The following is a 27,802-nucleotide window of genomic DNA, read 5'->3' as shown; positions in this document are numbered from 1 at the left end:
CAGTCATTTCCCTTTTTCATATCATATTCTGGGAAGATACTGATATGGAAATGTTGTAAGCACTGGTTCTGTACTCTAAGTACCAGGACGTGAAGTGACACTTCACTTGGGGTAAGGCGTTTTCACCGGTCTTCTCCCTCTATACACTGGGCATCACATCACCTACCTCATTTATGAAGTGATGGATATAAAGCCATTAGTACAGAGTCTGGCTCACAGTAAATAATTAATAGCAGCTACTGTTAAAGTAGCTTTCTATTTATTCTTAGTGCTTTCAAGAATAGGGAAATATTCACAGCAAGGACTCAATAACTAATACTAACTGGATTATTTAGTAATGTTATTTCAGGCAGTAAGAACAGAGGGCTTCTTTTATAATATCTTTTCCTACATATTCAGGCAGGGATGGAGAAACAAAATAGAAATAAATGATGCAGATTACATTACAATAAATTAAAATGGCAATCTTACCATCTAAATACATATTTAAAACTTTATTGTGCTTAAAAGTACAGACATCTAGTATAAAATTTAAATAAAACGAAGCATATAGAAAAAAAAGTGAAAAAGTCCCCTTCATCTCAACCCTCGGCTTATTCTCATTAGGTGTTTACATTTAGATATGTGCATAATCAACATTTATTTCCATGGGGTTTTAATGGGATCACACTGTCTACATTGCTCAGCAACTTGTTTTAAATTTAATAACGTATGTTATCAATCAAGCCATATAGATCTAGTTCATTCTTGAAAACTGCTCCATGGTAATCTACATTATGGTTATTCCATAATTTATGTAACTATTCCCTTTTTGATTGGCATTCAGGTTGTTTCTAATTTTCTACTATTACATAAAAATGCTGCAATAAATATCCTTGTGCATACATTTTAGTGCACATGTGAAAGCATTTTATATAGGAAGTGAAAGAGCTGCCATGTAAGAGGATTTTAACTCTATTTTGACAGAAACTGCCAAACTGCCCTTCCAAAAAGCTGTACCAACATACAATGACACCCAAGTACCTGTTTCTACATATGCTCATCAATGCTGAATATCATCGTTTTTCATTTTTGCTAACTAGCAAAAAAAAAAATCTTATTTTAATTTCCATTTTCTTTATAACTACTGAAATCAAATAACATCTATTTATATGTTTTTTGGCCATCATCTTGAAGTGCCTCATATCATCCTTTGCCCATTTTTTTTCCCTTATTGGGTTGTCTTAATTTCTGATTTGTAAAAGCTCCTAATTCTTGTTGTAGTATATGTATTTCAAAAATTTTTACTGTGTTTTTTTTTTTAAGATTTTTATTGGGGAGTTGGGGGGATGGGAACAGCGCTGGGGAATTGGGGGAAGGGGAACAGACAAGTTGCTGTCCTTTTGTTCTTCAGTCTAGTTGTGGAGGATGTTGCTTCACTGGCCCAAGTTGGCACCATCACTGCGCTCTGCCTGGGTGAGGCAGATCAGTCGCCGGCTTCTGGACAGCCGCTCAACACGGTAGCCCATGGCAACCCACTGCAGCAGGGGCTGCAGACTAGCTGTTGCTGGCAACTCATGGCAGCCCAGCTCCAGGGCAACTCATGGCAGCCCAGCTCCAGGTTGAGCTGTTGTTCAGCATCTTAGCTGTAGAGGGCAGTGTCACTGGCCCTCATATGTGGGATCCGAACCGGGGCCCTCTGGCGTCACAAGCCAGTTCTTAACCATCACACCACTTGGCCGGCCCCAACATTTTTACTGTTTATAACATCTTTCAGCATGAAAAAGTTTTTCATTTTTATGTCATCAAATCTGTAAATATTTTCCTTCATAGCTGTATGTGTTGTTTGAAGAGACTTTCCTGACACCAAGATTATAAAAATGTTTTCTTGTTTACAGTATTTTTTCTGGAGTTATTTTTCAATGTTTAGCCTCTGATTTTATCCAGAATTTATTTTTGTACATAGAATAACGTAAAGAGCTTCTTCACCCCCCTTCAGATAATCAACAGTCCCCCAAATCACTTACTAAAGTGATAGTGATTAATGAAAGCCTATCCTTTTCCCACTGACATTAAAAGCCAACTTTATCTTATCCCAATTGACACACAGACACACACGCACGCACGCCTGTTTCTAGACTCTCTATTCAGTTCCAATGTTCTTTGTTTCTATTTCTGATCAATTATTGTAGGGGCTATAACTTCATAACTTATGTTTTAATACCTGGTAGAGTTAGTCTCTTCTCTCACCAATGTGTTTCTTTTCAATTCTTGCCTAATCTTGCACACTTTTACCTCTAGGTAAATTTGTGAAGTATATTGACAAGTTTTATTTAAAGAAGTATGAATAGAACTGAATATATGGGTGAATTACTAGAGAACTGACATCTTTATAATATCAGTATTATAGTTCGTTCAGGAACATAATACGTTCTTATCCAGGAATCTGTTATGAGTAAAAATTTATAGCTGTACATTTCTTCTTTATTCATAACAGTGAAAATGGTAATGTAAATGAAACCTTACTTCATGATATTTTCTAATTAAATACTTTTGGTATATAAAGTTACTGATCTTTATATGCTTATTTTTTTATCCAGGTACCTTATTAAATTCTCTCATAATTCTAATACTTTTCCAGTGTTCAACAAAGATTTAATCATTAAATCACACATCTACTATAGGCGAGGAACAGGACCATGTTCAATGGCAGGTCAAAAAGGATATGGCATGCACCCTATCTTCAAGTAGTTCAGAGTCTAGCTGAGAGATAAGCAATGTAAAAAAAATAACAGTTAATATACATTCTTATTACTTTTCAAAACGGACATCACTAATAAAGGATGTTTTAATACTGAATTTGATTATATCATATCTATGAGCACTGTGTTAAGTAACTGAAAGACAGAGAGACAACATGGTAGCACAGTGAATTCGGAGTCAGACAGGTAAGAATTTTAGAACTACTACTGCACCATCTTGGGCAACCACTTAATCTCTCTGAGCCTCAGTCTTCCTGAGCTGCACAATGGGAATAACAGCAACTACCTCACAGGGCTGTTGTAAATATTAAAGGAAATAATGCACAAAAACTACCTAGCATGGTGCTTGGCACATGGTTGGTAATCTTAAATGGTAACTGTAAAGGAGAGAGTAAACTAAGGGATAAAGGGCACTTTCCAAATTCTGAACAAAAGTTTCCTATTTTGAATTGTACTACAGGATAGATAGGTAGATAACAGCTGAATTGGATCACATTCCATAGAGAAAGAGTAGCTCTACCACGTCGCCAATAAGACATATTCTATATGCCATTCACAATCCAAATACTAACGACGACTAGGATGATGGTATACTTTCTGCCACTGCACAGGTCAGGAGGGCTGGCTCACCCTGCCCCTGGAATGCCTATGGAGGGGTGAGGTGGAGCTGATACACTCTAACCAGCCAAGGAAAGAATCATGCGCAAGGAAAACTGTCTGAGATGAGACATAGACAGACCATAGCAGTGGAATTGGAAGACATAATTAAGACTAGTTCATAAGAGTGAGCCTCTCTATTCCTGGTGTTTCTTCCCTGTAGTAAAGAGCCCTTCACTAGCACAGTATTGCCAGCTTCTTCCCATTCCCTTCACAAGATAAATGAACTGGCATACACAGCCTAGGCCCTTGCCATCTCTTGCTTTCTTGAGATTGAACTGCCCTCAGGAAACCTGCTTTTTACTTTGTTCATGCACTCAGTGTTTTACAGGTGCAGCTCACAGATAAGCCACGCTGTCCAGTGTCAGCTTTATCAATATAAGGTGACAGTTTGGTCTCTCACATGTCTTGTTCCTTTGCCTTATTTCTCAGTTTGTTCAGAACGTTGGCAAAAAAGAGGGATGCTATTAATGGACCTCCTAAATAGCCAAAAGTGTATTAAAGAGCTCTGGAATGGAAAGACTGACAGACACTCAACATTTAGGATACTTTAGCTAGTTCTAACGCAACATTTGAAGATTGACTTTTCTTTAAATCCTTCTGCTACGTTATTGGCAATGCTATCCAATGTAGAGATTTTTTTTTTTCCGTTTCTTGGTTGGAACTTTAATCAAGAAAAATGTTACATTCCCACAAATTATCTTAGAATATTTTGTTCCACAGGTATGAGAGGGCTATGCTGGTAAAATTCTTTCTACGAATCATTAGTTGATATGCAAGGTCTGGGAAGGGCATACTGTTGTGCTTAGGCCCTCCATTACTATCCACTGTCACCCCAGAATCCCACAGGTTTGGTTTCATAGTAAAGTCTCCACCCAAATAGTTCTTTACAATTAGTGCAGCATTTTACCAAAATGCACATACAGTTTTGTGTTAGAGCCAAACCTAGATCTTGTTTAATTGTAATTGTAAAAAATTTAACATTTTATTTGATTGACATTTGAAATATATGAATAAAAATCTTACCAAGATAGAAAGACATACCATAATTACTTATTGTATTTTTATATACTTTTATTACTAAAATACTCTAACATCTGTGACAGTTTTCACATTAATTTGAAAGTTTTAACTATAGACAATACACATTACTTATAACAGAATAATGCTATTTGAATAAGTAACAGAATATGATCATCCAGTCATTAGGAAAAGAATAAACCTTAGCGACTTACCAGGTGTGTTACCGAGCTGCATGTTTTTAATTCTTTCATTTAATAACTGCTTCTCAGGTACCAAATAGATAAGCTTATTTTGATATTCCTTATAAAAACAGAAAAGATAGTGCCTGATTAAAACTGTTTTCTGCAAATTTTTTGAAAACTTCAAAACATGATTTAATCACTTTTGAACAATATAGGAATAAAATGTAGATGTAAACTGCTCACAACTTATGAATAAACTCAAATGGAAGTACACATATTTAAACAGAAATCCTCTTATGAATGACTGGCTGGAATTAAAAGGTGGTGAATGAAGCCTTTGTTAATGGGTGTACCTGGAAGCCTTACAATTCTCAGCAGACTGATGGGTGGCAGTGGGCCCAAGCTAAGAGGTGCCTTTGATATCTGTGCTAAATGGTTTGTTTAAGCAGGCCATGACACTCAAGAATGAGGGACTAAAGACTCAGGGAGAACTAGGGAAGCAGGTTTAAATCAGATAGGAAATATTATTTGGCCATTACCTATATCTACTATGACCAAGTGAAAAAAACTAATTAATTGTGAGTCCATACAGAAAGAGAAGTTTGAGAAGAGGACTCCAGACATACAGAATGCTTCCAGAGTCCCGATTCTGCAAACTATAGTGAGTGAACTAGATCTTAAGGCACAAGTAAAGAACAGAATTACCAGGTCCCTGAGGGAGCATATTCAACATTCTGACCACAATTCCTTTTTTTTTTTAGATTTTTATGGGGGAATTGGAGGGAGGGAACAGTGTTGGGGAATCAGGGAAGGGGAACAGACAAGTTGCTGTCCTTTTGTTCTTCAGTGTACTTGTGAAGGACATCGCTTCACTGGCCCATCTTGGTATTATCATTGCACTCTTCCCGGGTGAGGCAGTCCATTGGACGCCTCTGGCCATTGGACGGCCACTCACGGTGGCTCAGGGCAGCTCACGAAAGCTCACTCCCGCTGCTGGCCAGCCCCACTACAGCCTACTACAGGCGACTCACAGCAGCCCAGCTCCAGATTGAGCTATTGTTCACCATCTTAGCTGTAGAGGGCGCAGCGTCACTGGCCCTCATGTAGGATCCGAAGTGGGGCCCTGCTGCTCAGAGCTGGCGCCCCAAGCCAACTCTTAACCAACGCGCCACTCAGCCGACCCTCACCACAATTCTTAAAAGAATAATGATAGGTAAAATTTCTTAAAAGTAGTAGCAATAATGTAGTGTAATGTGTGTGTTTGTGTGTGTGTGTGTCGGGGGGGGCATGTGATATGTATATTTATTTACTAAAAACTTTAAAATTATAGGGCTGGCCGAGTGGCGCGTTGGTTAAGAGTTGGCTTGGGATGCCAGCTCTGAGCAGCAGGGCCCCAGTTCGGATCCCATATGAGGGCCAGCGACACTGTGCCCTCTACAGCTAAGATGGTGAACAGCTCGACCTGGAGCTAGGCTGCTGTGAGTCGCCAATGACAGCGTAGGCTGCAGTGAAGCTGCAGTGGGCTGCCGTAAAGCTACCGTGAGTGGCTGGCAGCTGGCGTGAGCTGCCAAGAGCCACCGTGAGCGGCCATCCAGTATCCGGCGACCAATCTGCCTCAGCCGGGAATAGTGCAATGATAATACCAAGATGGGCCAGTGAAGCGACATCCTCCACAAGTACACTGAAGAACAAAAGGACAGCAACTTGTCTGTTCCCCTTCCCCGATTCCCCAACGCTGTTCCCTTCCCCCAATTCTCCAATAAAATCTTTAAAAAAACCAAAAACAAACAAACAAAAAAGAAACCTTAAAATTATAAATGTCCATTTATGTATAAATGTTAAGCAGAACTTAACCAGATGTCTAGCAGAATTTTGGTGGGTCTATGAGCTTCCTGATATTATATATAAGACTGTATATACGCACATCCATCAGAGGAGTTCATGGTTCCAAAATTCAAAACCATTCTATTAGAAAGAATTATTAATAACTGCTCATGTTTAAGGGCAATTCAGCGGCAAAGAACTTACTTGAAGTTCTTGTTGGAGATGCCTGATTTCCATAATTTCCAGGTCACACTGCTTATCCAGAACTTCCAGCTCAGTCTTTTGAGTTTGCTTTCTGAGTCGGACATCTTGAAGGCGGCCTGAGATCTGCTGATGTTTGCCATTCTATAGGAAGAGCATATAAATATATAGTAACATAAAATGCTAATAGAGAATATTCTTACTGGGAAAATAAAAATTTTTAATGTCATTTATACTCAGTCTGAGATAAAGGTCTAAAACCAAGTGGAATATGTTTTAGAGTTATATCTTTTGACTCAAGAGAGTTGTTAGCAGGAAATGTATCATTCTCAGGGCACAAGACCCCAGATGTTAAGATAAAAAAGCACAAATATAACACACTGAATTTTTTTCTAAGTTCAGCATTTAGGTAAAAATTTACGACATTAAAATAGAGAAAATCTCAAATAATGAGGAGGAATAAATTTTGCATGTGGCATTTAGCATTACCTTCTCTGAGCTTCTGTTTTTACCCTCAATGTTGCCATCTAATTTCCTCTAATCAAACAATGTCTTGGAGGGCCTTTTGGCCACAATTCTCTTTTCCTATAACAATATTCCTTTCTCCTTTTTCTTAGAAGTAGGGAAAAAGAAAAAAACAACAATAGAGAGTAGAGATTGTCAGTGGAGTCTAAGAAGAGTAAAATATTATGGGCTGAAACGTGTTCCCCTCAAAATTCATGTCATGTCCTAATCCCCAGTACCTCAGAATGGGACTGTATTTGGAGAAAGGGCCTTTAAAGAGGTAATTAAGGTTTAAATGAGGTCATATTGGTGGGCCCTAATCCAATCTGACTGGTGTCCTTATAAGAAGGGAAAATTTGGACACAAAAGAGCCACCAGAGATGCACAGGCAGAGGAAAGACCATGTGATAATACAGCAAGAAGGCAGCCATCTGCAAGCCAAGGAAAGAGGCCTCAAAAGAAACCAAACCTGCTAACACCTTGCTATTGGACTTACAGCCTCCAGAACTGTGAGGAAATAAATTTCTGTTGTTTGAGCCACCTAGTCTATGGCATTTTGTTATGGCAGCCTTAGCAAACTAATACAGTAGAATGAGGAGAAATGAGACACCTGGTAATAAATCACTGATAATCAAAATTTCATATTTGAAAAATACATGCTAAAAGGAATATGCCGTGTCCATCCTAGAGCTCACATTATCATCTTCAGCATGTGTAAGTGCAGGCTTGGACCTTTTCAGACTTGGCACAATAAGCTATGTTACTGCTTGATGCATTACCCTAGTTCTTGGGGGAAAAATAATCAATCTTAAGGTCTCCTCCCATTTTATTTTTAAGGAAAAATATATAGTTAAGATGATGGTTCAGACAGATATCCAGTTAGCTACACAAAGAAGTTAAGGTTTTTAGGCCTGTTTTGTATTACCATGGCAATGATTAATAATTGTGGTATTCTTTCCTATCCATTTAAAGATATAAAAGTTACCTTTCTGATGAAAAATATTGTGATAATATTTAAAATGTAATTCAAATCATCAATCAAATAAAATGTTAGACTATAATTAAATAAGATCTAAATTTGGCTCTACCACATGGCTACATATGCATTTTTGCAAAATCTTACTAAACTACTAGATCAGACTTATGGGATTTTAGGGTCACAGTAGAATAGTATGCCTTACCCAGGTCCTTTCTACCGTCTCACCTTGTATGTCATACAAAGTCTTTTAACAACCTGACCCTCTGACATCTGAGGTGCAAAAACTAGTAAGTATAGTGGCTGGTATTAGTTAATAACCACAGTCCTGCAGAACTGGCAGGAGTAAGAGATCATTTAGGTCAGCAGTTTCAAATAAATTTTTCTTTTTAGCAGTAGAAACCTTTTTTTCCAAGCAAATCTTAGAAAAAATGCCAGTAAACATAAAGCAGATAAATGTGGAGCTTCTCTGATGTGAAGTGTGGGAAGATCTGGGGAGAGACGAGACTGTCCACCATCATGGCTTCCTCTCTCCCACCTTCTGGTTATTCCTCTGTAGGCGATGTTCCAGAAACATACGTGAAAAATGAAAATTACTGAACTAGCACAACATTTTATTTTACAGATGAGCAATGTAAGGCACAAAGAAGGGAAATGTCTTGTCCAAGAGTACATGGCTTGTCAGCATCTGAACTGAGACCACACATAATTCTCAGCATACTGAGTCACTATCCTTTTATTAGTAAACTATACTGTCCAGTTAAAAAGCACATATGAGGGGCCGGCCAAGTGGCTCAGTTGGTTAAGAGCTTGCTCAAGAGTGTGAGCTCTGAGCAATAACGTCACCAGTTCGATTCCCACATGAGCCACTGAGCTGCCAACAGGTGGCAGGATGGCTCAGGTGGTAAGAGCACGTGCTCCTAACAATAAGGTTGCCTGTTCGAGATGGTGGCTACGCCCACCCACAACTAAGACTGAACTTGGCACCTTGAGCAGAGCTGCCGCCAGGACGGCTCAGTGGATAGAGCGTGCACTCTTCGCAAGGAGACTCCCGCATAGGATGGTGGCTATGCCCACCCGCAACTAATTGAACACAGCAATTGAGCTGAGCTTGCTGCGCCCTCCACAACTAAGATTGAAGGACAACAACTTGGCTGTTCCCCTTCCCCAATTCCTCAACACTGTTCCCCTCCCCCAATTCCCCAATAAAAATCTAAAAAAAAAAAAAGCACATATGAAAATTTAACTGTTTAGCTGCATTAAAACATAAAGTATTCATGAGGTAGATTTAAAAAACAATGACATTTTTCAACAGGTAACTCCAGCATCATTCTGATAAATTTGACTTAAACTTTAGCCATACCAGTGCTTCCAACTCCAGATGAAGACTCTTCTTCTTGGAGTTTAACCTGACAATTTCTTCTTGTTCTCTATTCCTCTGATTGAGAAGCTCCTGTCTACGAATTCTCTCCCACTCTAACCGACGTTGTCTTTCAAGTTCCTGTTTTGCTGCCTGAAAATAATGACTTAAAGTTAACTTTTAAATGAACAATTTTGCATCATTCAAAAACTGATGGGAGGACACAGATAAAAGTGAGACAGCATTTATCACTTAGTGGGTTTGAGTGCCTAAGACTAACTGGGCAAATCTAGCTTTATCAAGGGGCCTCAATGAGCACACCATTTCCACAAAAGTGACTTCATACACCCGACTCTTTGATTCAGTCACAGGACACTCTTCTTATTGTAGTTACTTTTCTCTTAACAAACAAAAGGAAAGGATGATTTCATAAACATAAATGTTAAAAGAACATATTCTGGTACCAAGGAAGAAAACAACTTCTATTCATATTATGTCAGTACCACCATAATTTACTGTGCTCCATGCCCAGACTTTTAAAACACAGCTAGGGACCCCACACAGCACTATTTATCCCAAGGACCAGCACAAGGCCAGCCTCCTGATTCCTCTCTAGCCCTTGACCCCTACTCGCAACTTTCTGCCTCTCCAACTCTTGGTCTCTTACTCTGGATCCTAAGCTTACTTTTGTTCAATGACCTGATCAAACTGACTCCTCCCTCTGGCTCACTAACCTTAGCCCCTCACTCGACTCAGCTTGGCCATCAACCCTCCTTTGGTTGAGTGTCACCTGCAGACATGATTTCTCTAGCACTTATTGGCCCTGAAAACCCCTCGCAAGCAAGACTCAGATCTGTATAAAATAATATGAATGAATGATGCAGAGGAAAAGGCACAACAAAAACAACAAATTTTTATCAAATGTAATGTAGCCACTTATTATGAATGTAATGATTTTCTAAAGAAATAAAATAACTTAAAAACAACCTCTCGTCTTTCTATCTCTTTTCTCCTTTCTTCCTCCCGCTGTCTCTCCAATTCCCTCTGCTTCTCCAAGCGTTTTTCTAATTCAAGTTGTTTCTTCCATTCTTGCTCTTGTAATTCTCTCTGTTTTCGTTCCCACTCTTCCTTTTCTTTCTGGGCTTTACGTTCTGCTTCCCTCTGTTGCTGCTCCATCAGGACTTGGCGTCGCTTCTCCAGTTCCATGTTCCCTCGCTCATAGTTGGCTTTCCGCTTGTCCTCAAAAGTAACTAAAGAAGGTGTATTGTCAGCGTTCTCACCCATTAACCAAGAGCCCACAGAGCTTGCAATCCAGTTTCAACATACTCATGCCTTGGGTTCCTTTGAGTGCTATTACTCTTTGGGTACTTCTCCTAAGGATAATTTTAACTCATATGTAAATAGTAAAATATTGACGTTCTCCTAAGAATAGTCAACATTTTAATATTCTTAGAAAACAATGTCTAAGTTTGAATCCGCCCATGAGAGAAATAATTTTACTATTCCTGCCAATAAAAATACTTTTCAACATTTTTCTCAGCATTTTCTTCAAGGACAACCAGTATAGACTTGTTTTATTTGATATATGCATATGTCACTAACTTCTTGACATTTTAAAATATCTACACATATGTATTTTTTCAACCAATATTTAAACTTTAAAGCTAAGGATGTCATCATAAAGCTTGCTCTAATAATTTTTCTTAAAGTGGGAGAAACACTTTAATTAGGGTATCTAATACACACACTCTTACCAACACACACACTGTCACTTCTTCCTACATACTCCCTTAATTTTGACGATCGTAATTTTATTGAAATCAACATCCATCCCATTCATCAAATAGTTTCTCATATAGCATATAAAATATTAAGAATGTAAAATTTCTAAATAGTCACTTATATTTCAAGGTAAAATTTAAGAGAACTCATTATAAACATAGACACTCAATGTTACCTGGTAATTTTTTCTGAGGCTCCTCTTCTTGCATTTTCTGATATGAAGGTAGAGTTCCATTAATGGAATCAATTTGCTTTCCTCCTCTAAGAAAAGCAAACAACAAACAAATTTATCATACGGCTGTCTGGGAAATTTTAGACTAGACTATTGTATATAGACTGTTAATGACTACAGCAATTCAATATTTAGAATATATTATTAAAGATATTTAAAACACTGTATGGTCTGTAGTTACAATGTACAACAATATATGGCTTGTCAAGTCAGAGAGATCTAGATTCAAATCATGGTTCAGCCATCACTACTCTTGGGTAAGATTACACTTAATCACTTTCGTCACAAATTTCCTTATCTGTTACATGGTGGAAACATACCTACTTCAAATTCTACTCCTTCCCAGGGTAATTCATTAAATACCAAAATTGAATGGCAGTGTAAATGTTTAACTCCACTACACTAGAGGAAATCCCAAAGCAATAATCCTGTCTGCCACGTGATCAACACCACCCTGTCCACCTCCAGGGGCACTCACCTAAAAGTTGGAGGGACAAGCTCAGGAGGCAAAGTCAGGGGCAATGGCTGTCCAGCTTTGGCCATGTCAGTGAGGTGCATAGCAAGAATAAACTCTTCAGCTTTTAGCTGTCCGTCACCATCGACGTCAGCCAGAGTCCTGAGGAAAATGTGAAAATTCACAACTTAGAAAGAAAGTCTATTTGGAGTAAAACAGTTTCACAAAAGTTTCAATTTTTTATTTTTAAAGCAAGGATAATGATAGTAAAACAGCTAGGATAATGTATTTTATTGAAATGTAAACATACAGAAAAGTGAGCTAATTTTCACCCTTAATTTCATATCACAAAAGAAAGAGAAGGAACTTTGAAATAGAAAGGAAAATATTCCTGAAAAGGTGGCTTGTCTTGTTCCATGGTTAATTCACCTATCAAATCACTTTTAGTTCTGCATTAAAAAGGAGATATTCTCCAATTCTTCATAGAAGGCATATAAAAGCAAACTAGTTTTACTTGTAAAATAATTAAATGCCAACTAAAGAATAACATTTTGCACACTTCAATTTGCTTTCAAGGTTGTATTAACTTTCAGTTGGCTGCTTTTACAGATCATCTTTGAGTCACAAACTTTTATAGAAACAATATTCTTCTTATAATAGAGGATGTACAGTTAAAAATCGTAATTAATGGACAAACTCACCAAATAGTAGCTAGCTGAGTTTGAGAAAGATTTGACTGAAGAAGGGCATTTCTAGCTTGAAAACCTGATAAGAGTGGGAAAACCGTTAAAAAGAGAAAATTCTTTAGCCTCTTTAAAGTTATGCAAACCTAAATAACTATCTCTGTAAAACAACACTGCTGCTATGCTGAACTTTTAATTTTCACATCAGTTTCCACCATGTGCCAGGCACTGAGCATTCAGTAGAAATCAAAAGAAACACATTCCCTGCCCCCAAGGAGTTGAAAATCTAGATTCAGTGGAGCCAAATGCTTCCCCTTTCGTTTCAGAAGATAACAGTACACAAGTGACTGGCAGGAAGGACTGAGCCACCGGCACAGAGGGTATTAGAGGCCAAGGTCTGGGGAATTCCTTGTACACCCAGTACAACTCAAAGTACTGGGTGTAAAAGTTCCCTTAGCATTTTCAGATCTTCTCTTATCTCTCTGATCATTCCTCTGCCTCTACTCTTCCTCTTCTAAATGACTTGTAAATATTGGCATTCCCCAAGGATCTGTCCTGGGCACTCTTTTCTGTGTGTTCACATCCATTTCTATGACTTTAAATAGCATCTAGAGGCTGAGGATTCCCAAATATACATCCCCAGCCCAAACCTCGCCTCTAGGTTTAGACTTCTATATCCAACTGAAAAATCTACTTATGTATTTCACCAGCATCTCAAACCAAAGTATAAAACTACTCTCTCAACCCTCTTCTTAATCTTCACCCAAACCATGATCCCTCTGTCTTCCCTTCTCTATGAATGGCATCACTGTCCACCAAGTGGCTCAAGCCAGGAATAAAAAAGTTGCCTTTGAGTCCTCCCTCTCCTCTACACCCACATCCAACATCAAGTCCTACAACTCTACATAATTGCGTGTCTGGGTCCTTCTCACCCCTAAAGTTACAATTTAATGTTACCTTCTCAGAAAGGCCTTCTCTGCCCACCCTAGCATCCAATACACTCTTGCTTGTTTCCTTCATGCCTCATATCACAGTTTGTAATGTAACATTTTCCCATAATATATGCTATTATAACTTCTACAAAGACAAAAACTTTGCTCTATTCACTAACGTATACTGCATGCCTGGTAGATAGATGCTTAATAAATATTTGCTGAAGTGATGAATAAAGTTGTAATTGGAAGTTCTCCTCTACCTAAGGTGCAATGGGGACTTACACGATAGTGTCTGATAGTAATAGCTCACATTCACTGAATGCTTACTATGTACAGTAAACTGTTCAACTTTTCTCTCCCTGAGAAAATAAAAATGTGTTTCTGTAACAGGCTTCCTGACCTTCAGTGAGTACATTCCAGAACAGAAAATCCCCATCTGTGTCAGGGGAACAGTCGCTCCTGACGAGGAGCCAGACTGTGGCTTTCTGACCACGGATGAAATCATATGGCTTCTCTAGGGAACATCTCTAGTCAGTAAAGCAGGTGCTTTGCCTCCCACTCGAAGGTGAGTGAGGCATCAGCACCAGAAGAGCCAGACCCTACTCTGGGCTCAGCCTGAGTCAAGGTCGGTCCAAACGACTCTGCACAGAAGAGAGCAAGATGTCTGCCAACTCTTGCCCAGCAACTGCTCCCCATACAAAGGTAGCACAAATGCCATGAATCCCAATGTTTCACTGAGCTTTGGACACAGCGGTCTGGATAATCAAAGCTATGCACACTGTATGGAACAAGCACTAACATACCATGTACTATAACATGCAACTCAATGTTTATATAACTTTGTAATCTTTTTATTCTCTTCTTTAGCCTTTTAAGAGGAATCACATAAGGAAACACTGGAAAAAGCTCATAGCCTCATCCAATTAATTATTCCTCAGTAAGTTTCAGATGGAAGTGAGCTTTGAGTATGTTTTTGTGTTAAAAGGAGGATTCTTTCAATAAAACGCAATGGAAGGCTATTTCAAATCTAAAAAAAAGGCTCAATAACTAATGTTTCAGCTCTTGGACAAAGATAACAGAGGTGATCCCTTAGCATCAGGCAATAGAGCAAACAGGAGGAAGAAGGGAGGAAGGTGAATGGGTAAAAGCGTCCTGGTGGAAGGCTTAAATATGTGCAGGCAAAGTCTGAATAATACAAAGGGCTACAGGAGCCAGCAGAGTGCTTCACTAAGAAAAACTCACTGGAACATGGACTGCTGGTCTGCCAACCTTTTGAATATCCTATTTCCTCTGCCTATAATGCCAGTCCATCCATTCTCTACCTGGTAGTCTATTTATCCTCTAAGATCCAGCTCACATGTCATCTCTTCTGCGAAAGTGTCTTATGTCCTCAGAGTTAGTCACTTTCTCATCTATATTAATCACAGCACTTTCAAACCATCAATCAAATTCTGTGATTATGTGATCTGTTACTCTTCAAAGATACGGGCCCTGTCTTCTCTCTGCATTCCAGTGCCTCGGAGTGCCTGGAAGATGTGTGACTGAGGCCAGGCAATATGTGAGTCACTGAATTAATCTAAATAAATTATGATTAGGATTTAGGGGGAAGAGAAGTGGGAGAACAAAAGGGAAAAAAATTAGACCACCAACCCTCATTAAACAAAGCATAATGTATAAGTCCAGGTGAGCCCCATCCTCACACACCTGAGGCTCATGCTCAGTTCCAGGACACAACTTCTCTTCTCAAAGAAAATCAATCCTTCCCTTAACTATGGATATAAAGCTTACTCCTGGAGATCTAAGAATAACAACATTCTCTAAAAACAACACAATACACCACCTTCACATAATATGGCATATACAAATAAAGTAACATTAGGAGACCATGGCCTTCATATTCCAACACAAACCACCTTTGCTTACACTGTATTACACTTGCTTACATAAAGTGTACTAATCTTAAGTGCACTGCTTGATGAGTTTTTACATAGGGATGCACACATGGCAACCAACACCCCTATCAAGATACACAGTTTCAAGCACCCCAGAAGGTTTGCACATGGCCCCTTCCCAATGGCGTAACTATACTACTCTGATTTCTATCACCACCAGTGAGGCTTCCTGTTCTCCAACTTCATATAAATGGATTAAATAGTATGGATCTTCTGTGCCAGGCTTCCTTCAATACAATGTGCGTGAAATGCATCCCTGTGTTGCAAGTATCAGCAGTTCATCGTTTTTATTGCTGTTTAGTTTTTATTTTTATTCATCGTTTTTATTTTGTTATAGAAATACACAATTTATCTCCTGTTGATGAACATTTAGCCTGTTTCTTTTTAAAATGTTTTGAATGAAGTTGCCATGAACATCTGTGTACATGTCATTTTAGTTCACTTTTGTTAATATGAAAAACGGAAAGTTCTTTAATGCAAAATGTAGGTTTCAAACAAGTGCATTTTTTCAAAGAATGGGAATCGTGACTACATTAATCTCAAGTATGTTTGAATACCGTATTTCACAGAATCTAAGATGCCATCGGTTATAAGATGCCATCATTATTTTATGTAACACTAAGAAAGAAATGAATACTGCCAATAAAACCACAACACAGTGCTAACATACCACTGATGGTAACACACATCTCAATTTCAGAGAGGTTAAAATGTAAACAATTTAAAAGGGTTTACTTAAAATATAGTATACCTTGTTTCACATGATTTGATAAAATTACAGAGAATATTAGTTATTATGTAACATCTGAGACATATAAAATATAGTGTATTTGTAAGTTATAGAGTATAATAATAAAAGTCACCCATGAACCTACCACCCAACTTAAGAACAAGATCACTGCTAAATGCTTTGAATCTATCTGTGTTCCCTGACTTAACACCATGTCTCTAGAACAGGTAACTACTATCCTGAATTTTGTGTGATTAATTTCCTTGTTTTTAAAGTGCTTTTATCATATAGGTATGAATCTTTTAAAGAAAATACTCTATATTTTTGCTTGTCCAATCAATTCCTAAAATCTTACTGCTCCCTTGCCCCATAGACATGACTAGAGACCCCATAGTCCTATTTCATGGACTACTTCTCATTCTCCAAACATGCCATGTACTTTTTCCTCTTAAGGATTCTTCTCTGTCACCCTGAAAAATCTTCGCCTTCTTTCGCCATCTGTTCAAATTCTAACTCTTTCTTTCATGATAAAACTTAAATGTTCCTTTCCTATAAAATGTTTTATCTGATCTTGTCAGTATTAATATCTCCCATTCTATGTTCCCTAGCACTTTAAAACGCTATTATTTTTAAACACTTATTTTACTCTGCCTAAATTGAAATTCATTGCTGAGTGAAGAGTGGGGAAAGTTAGAAAGTGGGAACTCTAGTTGCCTATGACCCTTTGTTTAGGTATCCTCCACTATCCTCATTTTTCTAAGTTTGGATGTTTGTTCTAGCATGGACTCAAATATTCCATGGGGATCTAAAGTCAAGTTTTATGGCTATATTTGGGTTGGAGCATTAATGGGTGAGCCATGCTCACATGAGGTTTTAAGAAAGGCAAGCAGAGAAAGACCCAATGAGGAAGGGGTCTCTCAGGAAACTGAGCTGAGGCTAAGTCCCACACACTCCCTCTTGTCATGTGTTCACTGCATTGGAGGATGAGGTTTAATCTTCTCAAGGGAAAAGTCTCTTTTCCAAAAAATTGGGTGTATATCTGTGTGCTCAACTTGACTGTAAGAACTTTGAAGAAACCATCAAGTTATACCCATCTTTGAACTCTTATACAACTTACATTATTTGTACTTATCCAATCCCTGCTAAATTTTTTTGGATGTTAAAATTTTAGATAAGCTACAAAGTACCAATTCAAATAAAAGTTCTTCAATAGAAGTCCATATTAAAAAAATGAACTCTCTCATGTTCTTAAGCACCATATGCTGCTTACCTGAGAGGTATCCACTCATGCTTTTGTCAAGGCTATTAAATTTTTGCCGATATTTTAATCTTGAAGGCTGAGGAACTGCCCACTCTGAGGTCCCAGTCTTGGGCGAGTTCCCTGAGAGCGAAGCAGTTGAGGAAGTTGAGCTACAACAAAATTTATTTAAAATTTTTATGTTACTAAATAAAATACATTTAAACTTTATAAGGCAGAGACAGTAAGAATCATACCTTCTATAATACAGTAGTAATTGCTTTTGTGTTTGATACTGAAAAACCTTCAAGCAATTATCCTTATTCTTAGGAAAGCAAATGCCACATGAAGTATAGAATTATCACATATCAAGAACTTACTATGTGCCAGGCCCCGTATTGTGCTGGGGCCTTTACAAATATTACGTCTAATCCTCAGGACAAACTTAAAAGGTATTGCTGTCTCATCTTTTACACGGGCAAACTATAAACTATGGATCAGTGATGTTAAAAGGAAATGAAGTCATACAATCAGTGGGTATTAAGCTAGGAATGGACAGATTGGGCATACTTCCCATTACTAAATACAAAATAGTCTGCTGGGTCACTGCTTTCAAGAGTATTATTGTGAGATAATAAAATACAGAAGATGTGGTACATACAATGTAACACTCCTCGGCCATAAAAAGACTGAAATCCCACCATTTGAAACAATGACGATGGACCTAGAGGGTATTATGCTAAATGAAATAAGTCAGAGAAAGACAAATGCCATATGATTTCATTTATGTGTGGAATCTAAAAAACAAAATAAACAAACAAACAGAAACAAACTTATAGGTCCAGAGAATAAAAAGACGATCGCCAGGTGGGAAAGGGGTTGGGGGACTGGATGAAAAAGGTGAAGCGATTAAGAAGTACCACTGGGCAGTTACAAAATGGTCACAGGGGTGTAAAGTACTGCATAGGGAACACAGTCAATAATATTGTAATAACTATGTACGGTGTGGGGGTGCTGGACTTGTGGGGAGATCAAATCTGTAAGTTGTGTAAAGGTCTGGCCACTATGCCGTACACCTGAAACTAATATAATATTGAAAGTCAACTGTAATTGAAAAAATTTTTTTTTAATTTTAAAGACTATTATTGTGACATATATAAGAGATGATAAATAAACATTGAGGCTTTTTTGCTTTCTGAAATTAAAGGATACTCAAGTGGCAGAATTCACTCAAGAAAGAAATTAATAATGTGCAACAATTATGAGATGTTTTAAGAAACACATACATCGGTTAAAGGACAATACGTAGCTCTGGGCAAAAAACTGACTGATTAAAAATACATCAGAATGTTTTTAATTTATATGTAAAAGTAAAATATAGGCATTTAATAATCCTAAAAATTAAAAAAATATTTTATGTGAGTTATATACAATAAGTGTACCTTAAGTATTTACATTTGGCCTTTATAAAGTAAAACCTGGATAAGTTCAAAGCTTTAAAAAAAAAGTCATTTGTTAAATACTCTTTATTGAAAGCATAGAAAGATGGAAGATTCAAGTATTCATACCTACTAGATCCTAAATCAATCAGAGACTGGGCTTTCTGTATACTAGCACCACCAAATCCTCCCATCATCAGACTGTAAGATGACGTATGAGGCAATGCTAAAAAAAAACAAAAAGAAAGAAAGAAAAGAAAAATGAAAAAGGTTCACACCAAACAATATCACAAATTATGAAGGAAATTTTTATCTGTTGGAATGTGAACATAACTCTTTCTTTCTATGAAATATTGACTCATTAGACATAAAGTACTTACTTGAAGAAGAATAAGGAATGGATAAAGGCTGAAGGAGACTGGCGGTTCCATTTGGTAATGATGAAGTGCTAACAGAAGGCACTAGGGGAGCAGGCATCATTAAGGGAGGAAGGGTGGTCCCTGAAGTCGCAGAGGACAAGGGTGTTGCTATAGGTCCGACTGGAGGCAAGGGCTGAGGCATGGAGAGATTGGGCATGCTTCCCATTCCTGAAGACAAAACAGAACACATTTCTAGTGTTAGTGAATCAATTATAAAACACGTGCCAGAAAACAAGTTTACAGTACAGTGAGCAGACCCAGTATTTACAGAAACACTGTGGGCAAACTATCTAGTCTTAAAAAATTCATGAAAGCAGCTTTGACTCAGCGGTGAGGGAGGCAAACTGCTTTTAATATCAATATTCTGAGCCACGTGAACTAAGAGAATGCCTACTATGGAGTAAAAATTCTCTTCCAGCATTATGAACAAAACTAAGCAGCCTTTCCCAGTTTAATATTCGTATCATCAAAGAGAGAATGTATTACCTGATCAAATATGGGTTTGTGTGTGTGGATAATAAATATAGTGCTGTTGAATTACACACACACACATACACACTCTCTCTATCACTCCCCAAACCACCGCCACCCAAAAGAACAAAGTGATGACTCTTATTCACTTACTAACTGCAGAATACTAAGTACACTATATAAATATAGTCACACAATGATTTGGTATTCATCACTAGAGTTCACTGCAACAGTGAAAGAAATTAGTGTTTTAAGATCTTATATCTGGAGTGTAGGAACATGTTTCAGATACAGAGATATCTAATTGAATATTTCATTCCAATGAGTGCTTCTCACATATAAGAAACTGACTAATCAAAATTAGTAGAAAACTGGTTATTTCTGATGAATATGTAAATTAATTAGCACAAAGTCTTCAACTTTTAGCCCTAAAATTAGCTGACTAATTAACCTTTAAATTAATTTCTACTTATGTATAATTTTAAATTATCCCCCAAATTAAACCACTTCAAGTGAGTTTAAAATTGTTCATATTCTTTCTGTTTACTCACACAAAGCACAGAAGTAACTAATTAGGAATAGTATTTAGGAACAGCTATAATGAGAGGATCATATAATTTATCATCCATCTGGGAATCATGAAAGGGAACACTAACCAGATTTGACGTCATGACAACAGACATAAATAAGAACTGTCCCTGGCAAACGGGGACACATGGACACCCCAGCTAGGAAACTGAATTTAACATTCCTTAGCTCATGCATGGAAATGAACTTGGAGTCTGGGACTGCCATTTTATGCAGACAAATCCTTTTCTGATCCCCAAATATTATGCCTAGAAATCAAGTTTCACCATCAAATGCAGCTAATTAAATTAATACATACCAAAACGAGCAGAAATTAATGGAGAAAACATAGGAGGCTGTTTCATAATAGGAGGGAGAACCACGGGCAGCTGCTGGCCTTGTAACTTCAGTTTGATGAGTTTCATAGCTATGGAGAACTCCTGCTGGTCCATCTTCCCATCCTTGTTCAGGTCTGACAAAGCCCTACAAGGACAGCGAGGTGGGTAGACTGTACGTAGGGTCAACATTACCATTGAGGATGATGATAAAATAAAAACAATGGCACAGCATTCACACATAGATCATTACTTCATTAAATGTGTGTTTGTGTCAAAAAGCTGAAGCCTGTACATTAAGAAACACTGACCAGAGATAGCCTCTAATAAAATACTGCTAGTCTATATAGAATCTAGAGATCTTTGAGATTAAGTCCACCAGTACAAATGGAAAAAAATTATTCAAGAGTATAATCATTCTAAACTTATTCATTTGTTCAAATATTTATTGAATGCTTACTATGTGCCGGGTACTTTGCCAAGCATGGGGATATTCCAAGTGAAAAGAAAAATGGGGTAGGTGTTGGCATTCACTGTAAATACCTTAAAAAACAAAACCCTACATATTATAAAGAACCATTTCTTTACAGCAGGGATAGAGGAAAAGAGGGATAATTTTGGGTTTAGATGAAATAAATGAAACAATGAAAAAGTAACAGAGAGATTTTGAGACTTTGCCAAATTATAAAGACGTGTTCTTCGATGGAAACGTACACATCTTCTTTCCACAGAAATTCTAAGGAAATTAGAAATTTGTCCTGTAGAACAAAACCTCAACTGATTTTTAGCCATTTACTCAATAAAATTTATTTCTAAAAAGCTGAATACTCTTACTTAATAAAAACAAACTACAAGTAAAAACAATTTTATGTTAAACTGTATTAAAAACAAAACTAGGCTATCAGAAATTTAAGTTCATCTACGAAAGAAAACAATTTACCATATTTCAGCTAAAACAGGAGCTGGCAGTCCTGACTGTAAGAAAAATGCACGTGCTTGATCACCTAAAGGCAATAAAAACAAAAATCAAGTAGCATACTAGTAAATGGAATTACTTCAATATCTCTGAATAATAATAATGGGCAAAAATAATAGTGTTATTGATTTATTATAATTTTAATTTCAATCATAAAAAATTAAACAGAAACACACATATAAAATTATTTACATTATACTAATAAGATGGAGATATTCTAAAACAAAAAAGTCACAACTGGTTAAATGCATTAATCAGTTATAAAAGATTACATTATTCACTTTAGTTTTTCCACAATAATTGAGGTCTTATTTGATAATATTCCTATTTAAGAACATTTATAGTTAAAAACACTATTCCCCTAGAAGAGTCCTAAATAAAAAATACCAGGTGTTAGAAGACATGGCCCTCCATGGGTCTCTCACAATCCTATATATCTGGCTGTGTATGCCAAGAATACAAGATCCTAATTGCTTTCCACCTGGGTCATTTCTCAGAATTGGGATTGCAGTGAGCTATCTTGAGGGACTTTTCCTCTGGGACAAAGAATAAGCTTGCTTACTACTTGCTAAAAGATGGTGGGTTCCCTCAAGCTCAGTTTTCCTCTCCTGTAACACAACCACTGCATGTGAAGCATCCTTCTGGGATCTTTGCATGGTCCCAGTGTGACTTAGGGGACAAGGGAGTCTGACAGAAACATGCCGATGCTCATGCTGTTGGCGGTATCATTAGTATTATAATAAAGTGTTTTGTCTTTGACACTGGAATCGCATGTATTCTGCTGGCATCCATGAGTCTGTAACACGCTAAGTTATTAACTTAAAAGAAGAGCAATCAAATCCCAACCTTGATATCAGGTAAGGTAGTGACTGTATTTTGCCGTGTATAATGCGCACCCATATTTTTGTCCCAAACTTTCAGGGAAAAAAATCTTTCGCTTTAATTTTTTAATTCAAATTTTTATTTGTTTACATTTAGGTACTTGTTTTTTGTATTACAAAGGAATTTTAGCATTTATGTTTAACATATTATGGTACAAGAAATTTTATGTAACAAATAATTACAAAAGAACAGATACAAGGTACAAGAAATTTTATGCACCAGTAACAAATTTATGATATTTACCTATCATAGAAGGCCAAAAATTCTTCGTTGTTGCAAGTTCATCGTAAGTTCAACAAAATCAATTACTGTATTCTAGGATATTATTTTGCATACGGATATCATTACTGATTTCTAGAGTTACACTTTTAACTCATAAGCATAAATAAAAGAATTAAAAACATTTATACAGCTATGGGATTAGTACTACCCATGTATAACGTGCATCCTTATTTTTCTCTCACAAATTTGGGCAAAAAAATGCGCATTATACACAGCAAAATATGGTATTATTATAGAAGTGCAAATAACATTAAACTACAATGGTTAAGAGGATGAATGCCAAAGTCAGTCTGAGGTATTTCAAAGACCAGATCAACACTAACCCTTTATGCAGCCTTAGGCAAGTTACAGAACCTCTCTAAGTCTCAGCTTCACCATCTGTAAATAGACTACAATAACAGTGACTACCTCATAGGGTTGTTGTGAAGGCTAAATGAGATCATGCATTTACCAAAGTATCTGAAATAGTACAAATCTGATAAATATTAGCCATTACACATACTATTACTGTAAGTAAAGCACTAAGGTGCTTTGGCACAGACAAAAAGTTTAATTTATAGAAAAAAATTTGAAAGACACACCTAAATTAATCCTCCTTTGGATCTGGAGGTCTTTTTCCAAAATAAGGGCTAGCTAGCATCAACAGTCAATGCTCATATGGCCTCTCAGAGACAGAGAGCTAAGTGTTATGAAAACAGATTCCAGATAAAAAAAATTCTAGATCACTTTTAAATGAAATGGATCTAACCCGTATTTCTACTAGATTCTGGTAATACTGGTCGTTATACTAGTAACTGGAACAACATATTAAAAGCACATTAATAAATTTGCTTGGGGGGAAAAAGTCTCAATTACCTTAAAAAATAAACTGAAACATTTCTAGACATGTTACAAGTGAAACTGGACAATGAAACTGAAATTCTTGACTATCATTTCAGATCAGGAAAAGACTGTCCACATGCCAAATCCAAAACAACAAATTAAGATGGTTCCAGGTAAAATAAGAAAGCCATCTTTTAAAAATTCTAGAATTCTGATTGATATGAACTGTTTTCATTTATTTATGTTTTATTAAATTTATTGAGGTAACATGGGTTAATCACATTATATAAATTTCAGGTGTACAAATTTATCATACGGCCTGTACCCTCTATTAGTGTGCTCACCACCCAAGGCCTAGTCTCCTTCCTTCATCATGTATTTGATCCCCTTTACCTTCTTTGTCCTCCCTCTGCCCTCTTTCCCCTTTGGTAACCACCAATCTGTAATCTGTGTCTACGAGTTTTTTTGTTTCTTCATTTGTTGCTTTTTGTTTTATATCCCACACATGAATGATATCCTATGCTTCATCCTTTTCTGTCTGACTTATTTCACTTAGCATAGTTCTCTCCAGATCCATCTATGTTGTTGCAAATGGCAATATTTCTTCTTATTATGAATTTTATCACTTAATAATACAAATCTGATGGCAGTCAAATAAAAACTAAGTCTAAGATATTACACAAAAAGGAGCGTGATTCATAAAGAAAATATAAACACAAACCTGTTATATAACCTCCTGAGGGTTTGAGGTTATCGAACTGCTTGTCATGCTTAGTCCGTTCTTCAGAAGTAATAGCCCACATGTTTGGCCCTCCTAAAACATAAATGGAAGACAAAGAATTTATAGTGTATATATGAGAATGCTTAGATATATACAATTCTAAAATGTAAATATGATGAATCACAAATGTCTGTTTAACGACAGTACTTAATACCTGAGTGACACAAAGGATAAAGCTCTATCATAACCATATATAGCACAGCCCTAAGACTTTTCACACATTCATCTAATATCTACTGAACAATTACTATATACCACTCACTGGAAATGGGCAACAAAGATGAGTATTATTCCCATCCTCAAGGAACTCTTACTCTAGAAAATGACTACCAGCATTTACAGTGTTAAATTCTGAAGCATCCTAAGCAGAAATATAAACAAAGCTGTGCTAATACTGAGTTAGAAGCATCAAGGATGAGATAACAGGAAAGGTAAGCTTGAAGTAGAGCCTTTAAGCTTGGCTTGAATTTTGTCATGTGAAGAGGTGGGATAAGGGCACTGCGCACAAAAAGGGCAGAGCATTAGGAGTCAAGGAAGTGCACTGAGTAGCTAAAGTGCCATGTGAGTGTGAGCTGGTGGGAAGAAACAGGTAGGAGGAATGAATTGTAAAGGGTCCTCAAGAATCTGACCTTTGCCCTGGAAGGTATGGAGAGCCATCTAGTACTTTTTAAAATAATCTTAATTTGGAATAATTTTAGATTTACAGAAAAATTACAAAGATAGTAGGGAGTTCCTATATACCTGTCGTCCAGTTTCCACTATGTTAACAATTTACATAACCACAGTACATTTGTCAAAACAAATAAATTAACACTGGTATACTACTACTAGCTAAACTAAAAAATTCCACCAGCAAGACTGGCTGGTAAACCCCAACAAAACTGCATTCTGGGTATTGGAGCCACACAAATCTCTGTGGCTGAGGATTCTGCTAGTTGGAGTCTTTGGCAAAGGGCAGTAGCCTCCACCTGGAAGTGCCCTCTGGGGTTTCAATGCTTGACTCATGGAGACCTAGTGCCTCTCTGGCCTGGTAGGCTCCTTTTTGGAGCGGGCCAACTCGAATTTCACAACTAACAAGGTGGGAAGGACCCCAAAGCCTTGCTTGTCAAATGGAAATTCAAGAACACAGATAACCTGGGCCCAACGGCATCATGGCTTTACACAAAACTGGTGGCAGCTAGCTCTCTGAGGAGAAATTATTCCTACGTGACTGTCTGAAGCAAAGTTACTGAATCAGTGAGGTGCCCTGAAATGCTTGGGCCTGGTTCACTGATGCTTCAGGGAAGCTGAAGCTGATGGTGTCCAGTGGGCTGCCATAACCGTTCAGCCTGAGTTATGCAGAACCAAAAGGAGACACGGTCATCCTGTTCAGTGGGCAGAACTCAGATGTTTGGGCTGTTGCCAATGGCCCAGCTGTTTGGTTTGCCATTTGGAAAATTACAACTGACAGAGTAAAGACACCCGCTTTGGAGCTGCAAACTGAAAACACACTTTAACTGCTGACTGAATGTCTGGGTCACTGATGTACTTACTTACTCATGGTAAAGGCCCTTCTCTCATTTAGACGGAAACCAAGCTGCTGATTAAGGCCCATTCTTGTTTGTGACACAGAGGACACCACTGTATGCCAGACTTGTGATTCCTGTTTGGGTGTGGGTGTGCGTGGGTGGGTGGGGGCGGGGGTCGGGGAGGCCTCATTGCACAGGGCACTGCCCGCTTTGGCTCTTGGCAGACGGACGACATCGCACCTTTCATCCCTCTCTTAGGCTCTTGGTGGCCCCTCAAACTGTTGACTCTTTTTCAGGTTATGAATCAGCCCACAACGTCCACACTACCGTGGCCCTTGAAATAGATCTATGCCGTTTTCAGCTTTCTGGACCAGGTGCACTATGACGTTGATGTATCATGTGTCACAAAAGCTGCTCAACAAGGCGCTAAGGTCTGACTCCACTTCCATCACCTCCTCCTGGTCCACACTCCCTAAAGTACGACAAATTGGCCACTGAATGAATTGTCCCCAGAACAGGATCATCCTCATCTCAGCTGTGTCCTAGCTAACAATGAGGACTGAAAGGTGGGGGGTAGGGGACACACAGACCTATTGGGAAAACCCAGGATTCTACCCTGACCATTCTCAGACAAGACCTATCTTTCTTTGCTCCTAACAGCAATGGCGGTAGGTCTGGTTGGTATATCCTCCAGCTCTAGGCTGCTCAGCTAAAAGAGACCTAGAGAATTCCAAGGTAATTCTAATTGGGTGTACAAAAATGTCCTTGTTCCTCTTGCACTTTTCCGAATCACAGTGAAGTTGTAGCCAAATGGGACACCTAGATTTTGTGGAGGTGGAGAGCAACAGCCAGGCAGCTGATGAGGGGACACCTTGGAGAGAGGCATGAGGTGGGAGAGGCATTAAAATAACCTCTTCTCTTTCACAACTGCCCCTGGGACCTTTTTCCCCAAGAAAATGCCCTGGTGTGGCTCTCCTACCTGCCGGAAGTACCTTAGACTTAACTGACTGCTGGGTCTGTCACCCCGCATGGCTTTGACTACTGTTTGATCCTGATCTGCACTCAGTCTTAGGCAGGCCCTACACCTGGACCCGGAGTGGGGGATTTTTCTCTGTGTTCCTGCCCCTCCCCGTGTGGCATCCAAACTCCTCCCTGTGTCTATGGTTGGCCTTGGCAAGGACTTTCCTGCTTCTCCCTCAGTCACAGTAGGAGCAATCTCTCTTCGGGTATTAGTCTAGAATCTTAGACCCAAGAAGGGATCCTTTCCCTCCGTCAGTGGCAGAGAGGTTTTTCTTCTGCCCTCACCCCAGCAGCACGGTCTCTGCCTGTGTCCACTGCACCTCCAAACGCACCTCTGCTCTTTCTTTCCGAGTTAACAGCAGCAGTGGAGCGTGAAGGAATTGAGTGCAGGTTCTGCTCCTGTCTGTGTGCAAACCAGTTTTGTGACTTGGGCAACTCTTTAACCCTCCTCACCCTTTATTTTCTTACCTAAGAATGGTAATAATGGTGTATGGAAAGGTGCTTTCAAAAGTATAAAGTATGTCCCAGGCAATACTTGACTAGCCAATGCCTTCCATCAGAGGTTTCCAACCCCTGGATGAATCCCCTGGGGAACTTTAGAGGACGGGGGGGGGGGGGGGGGGGGGGGGGGCTATTCCAGCAGACCAATTAAATCAGAATCTCTGGGGGATGAGGCACAAGCTACTTAATTTTTAAAAAGCTCTCCAGGGCCGGCCGAGTGGCGCGATGGTTAAAGAACTCGCTTGGGATGCCAGAGGGCCCCGGTTCGGATCCCACATATGAGGGCCAGTGACACTGCCCTCCACAGCTAAGATGCTGAACAACAG

General features: G+C 38.3%; 1 protein-coding gene across 5 annotated transcripts in view; it reads right to left on the bottom strand.

Annotated features, from left to right (window-relative positions):
* The window catches only part of ITSN2 (intersectin 2), a 118,303-nt gene that overhangs the window by 64,959 nt on the left and 25,542 nt on the right, over positions 1 to 27,802 (bottom strand). For all 5 annotated transcript variants that reach the window (XM_019647845.1, XM_019647988.1, XM_019648077.1 and 2 more), the window contains 13 exons: positions 24,388 to 24,480; positions 21,645 to 21,708; positions 20,689 to 20,852; positions 19,293 to 19,499; positions 19,042 to 19,138; positions 17,507 to 17,646; positions 12,638 to 12,701; positions 11,961 to 12,098; positions 11,426 to 11,511; positions 10,456 to 10,718; positions 9,472 to 9,621; positions 6,632 to 6,772; positions 4,634 to 4,721 (listed from right to left, as the gene is read on the bottom strand). In XM_019647845.1, coding sequence (XP_019503390.1) covers positions 4,634 to 4,721; positions 6,632 to 6,772; positions 9,472 to 9,621; positions 10,456 to 10,718; positions 11,426 to 11,511; positions 11,961 to 12,098; positions 12,638 to 12,701; positions 17,507 to 17,646; positions 19,042 to 19,138; positions 19,293 to 19,499; positions 20,689 to 20,852; positions 21,645 to 21,708; positions 24,388 to 24,480 — 1,695 coding nt within the window. The remainder of the gene's footprint in view (positions 1 to 4,633; positions 4,722 to 6,631; positions 6,773 to 9,471; positions 9,622 to 10,455; positions 10,719 to 11,425; positions 11,512 to 11,960; positions 12,099 to 12,637; positions 12,702 to 17,506; positions 17,647 to 19,041; positions 19,139 to 19,292; positions 19,500 to 20,688; positions 20,853 to 21,644; positions 21,709 to 24,387; positions 24,481 to 27,802) is intronic.

This window comes from Hipposideros armiger, unplaced genomic scaffold (assembly GCF_001890085.2).
Source record: "Hipposideros armiger isolate ML-2016 unplaced genomic scaffold, ASM189008v1 scaffold_0, whole genome shotgun sequence".
NCBI classification, from domain to species: domain Eukaryota; kingdom Metazoa; phylum Chordata; class Mammalia; order Chiroptera; family Hipposideridae; genus Hipposideros; species Hipposideros armiger.
Note: the sequence above shows the minus strand (reverse complement) of the source record. Positions and strands in the feature narration are given on the sequence as shown.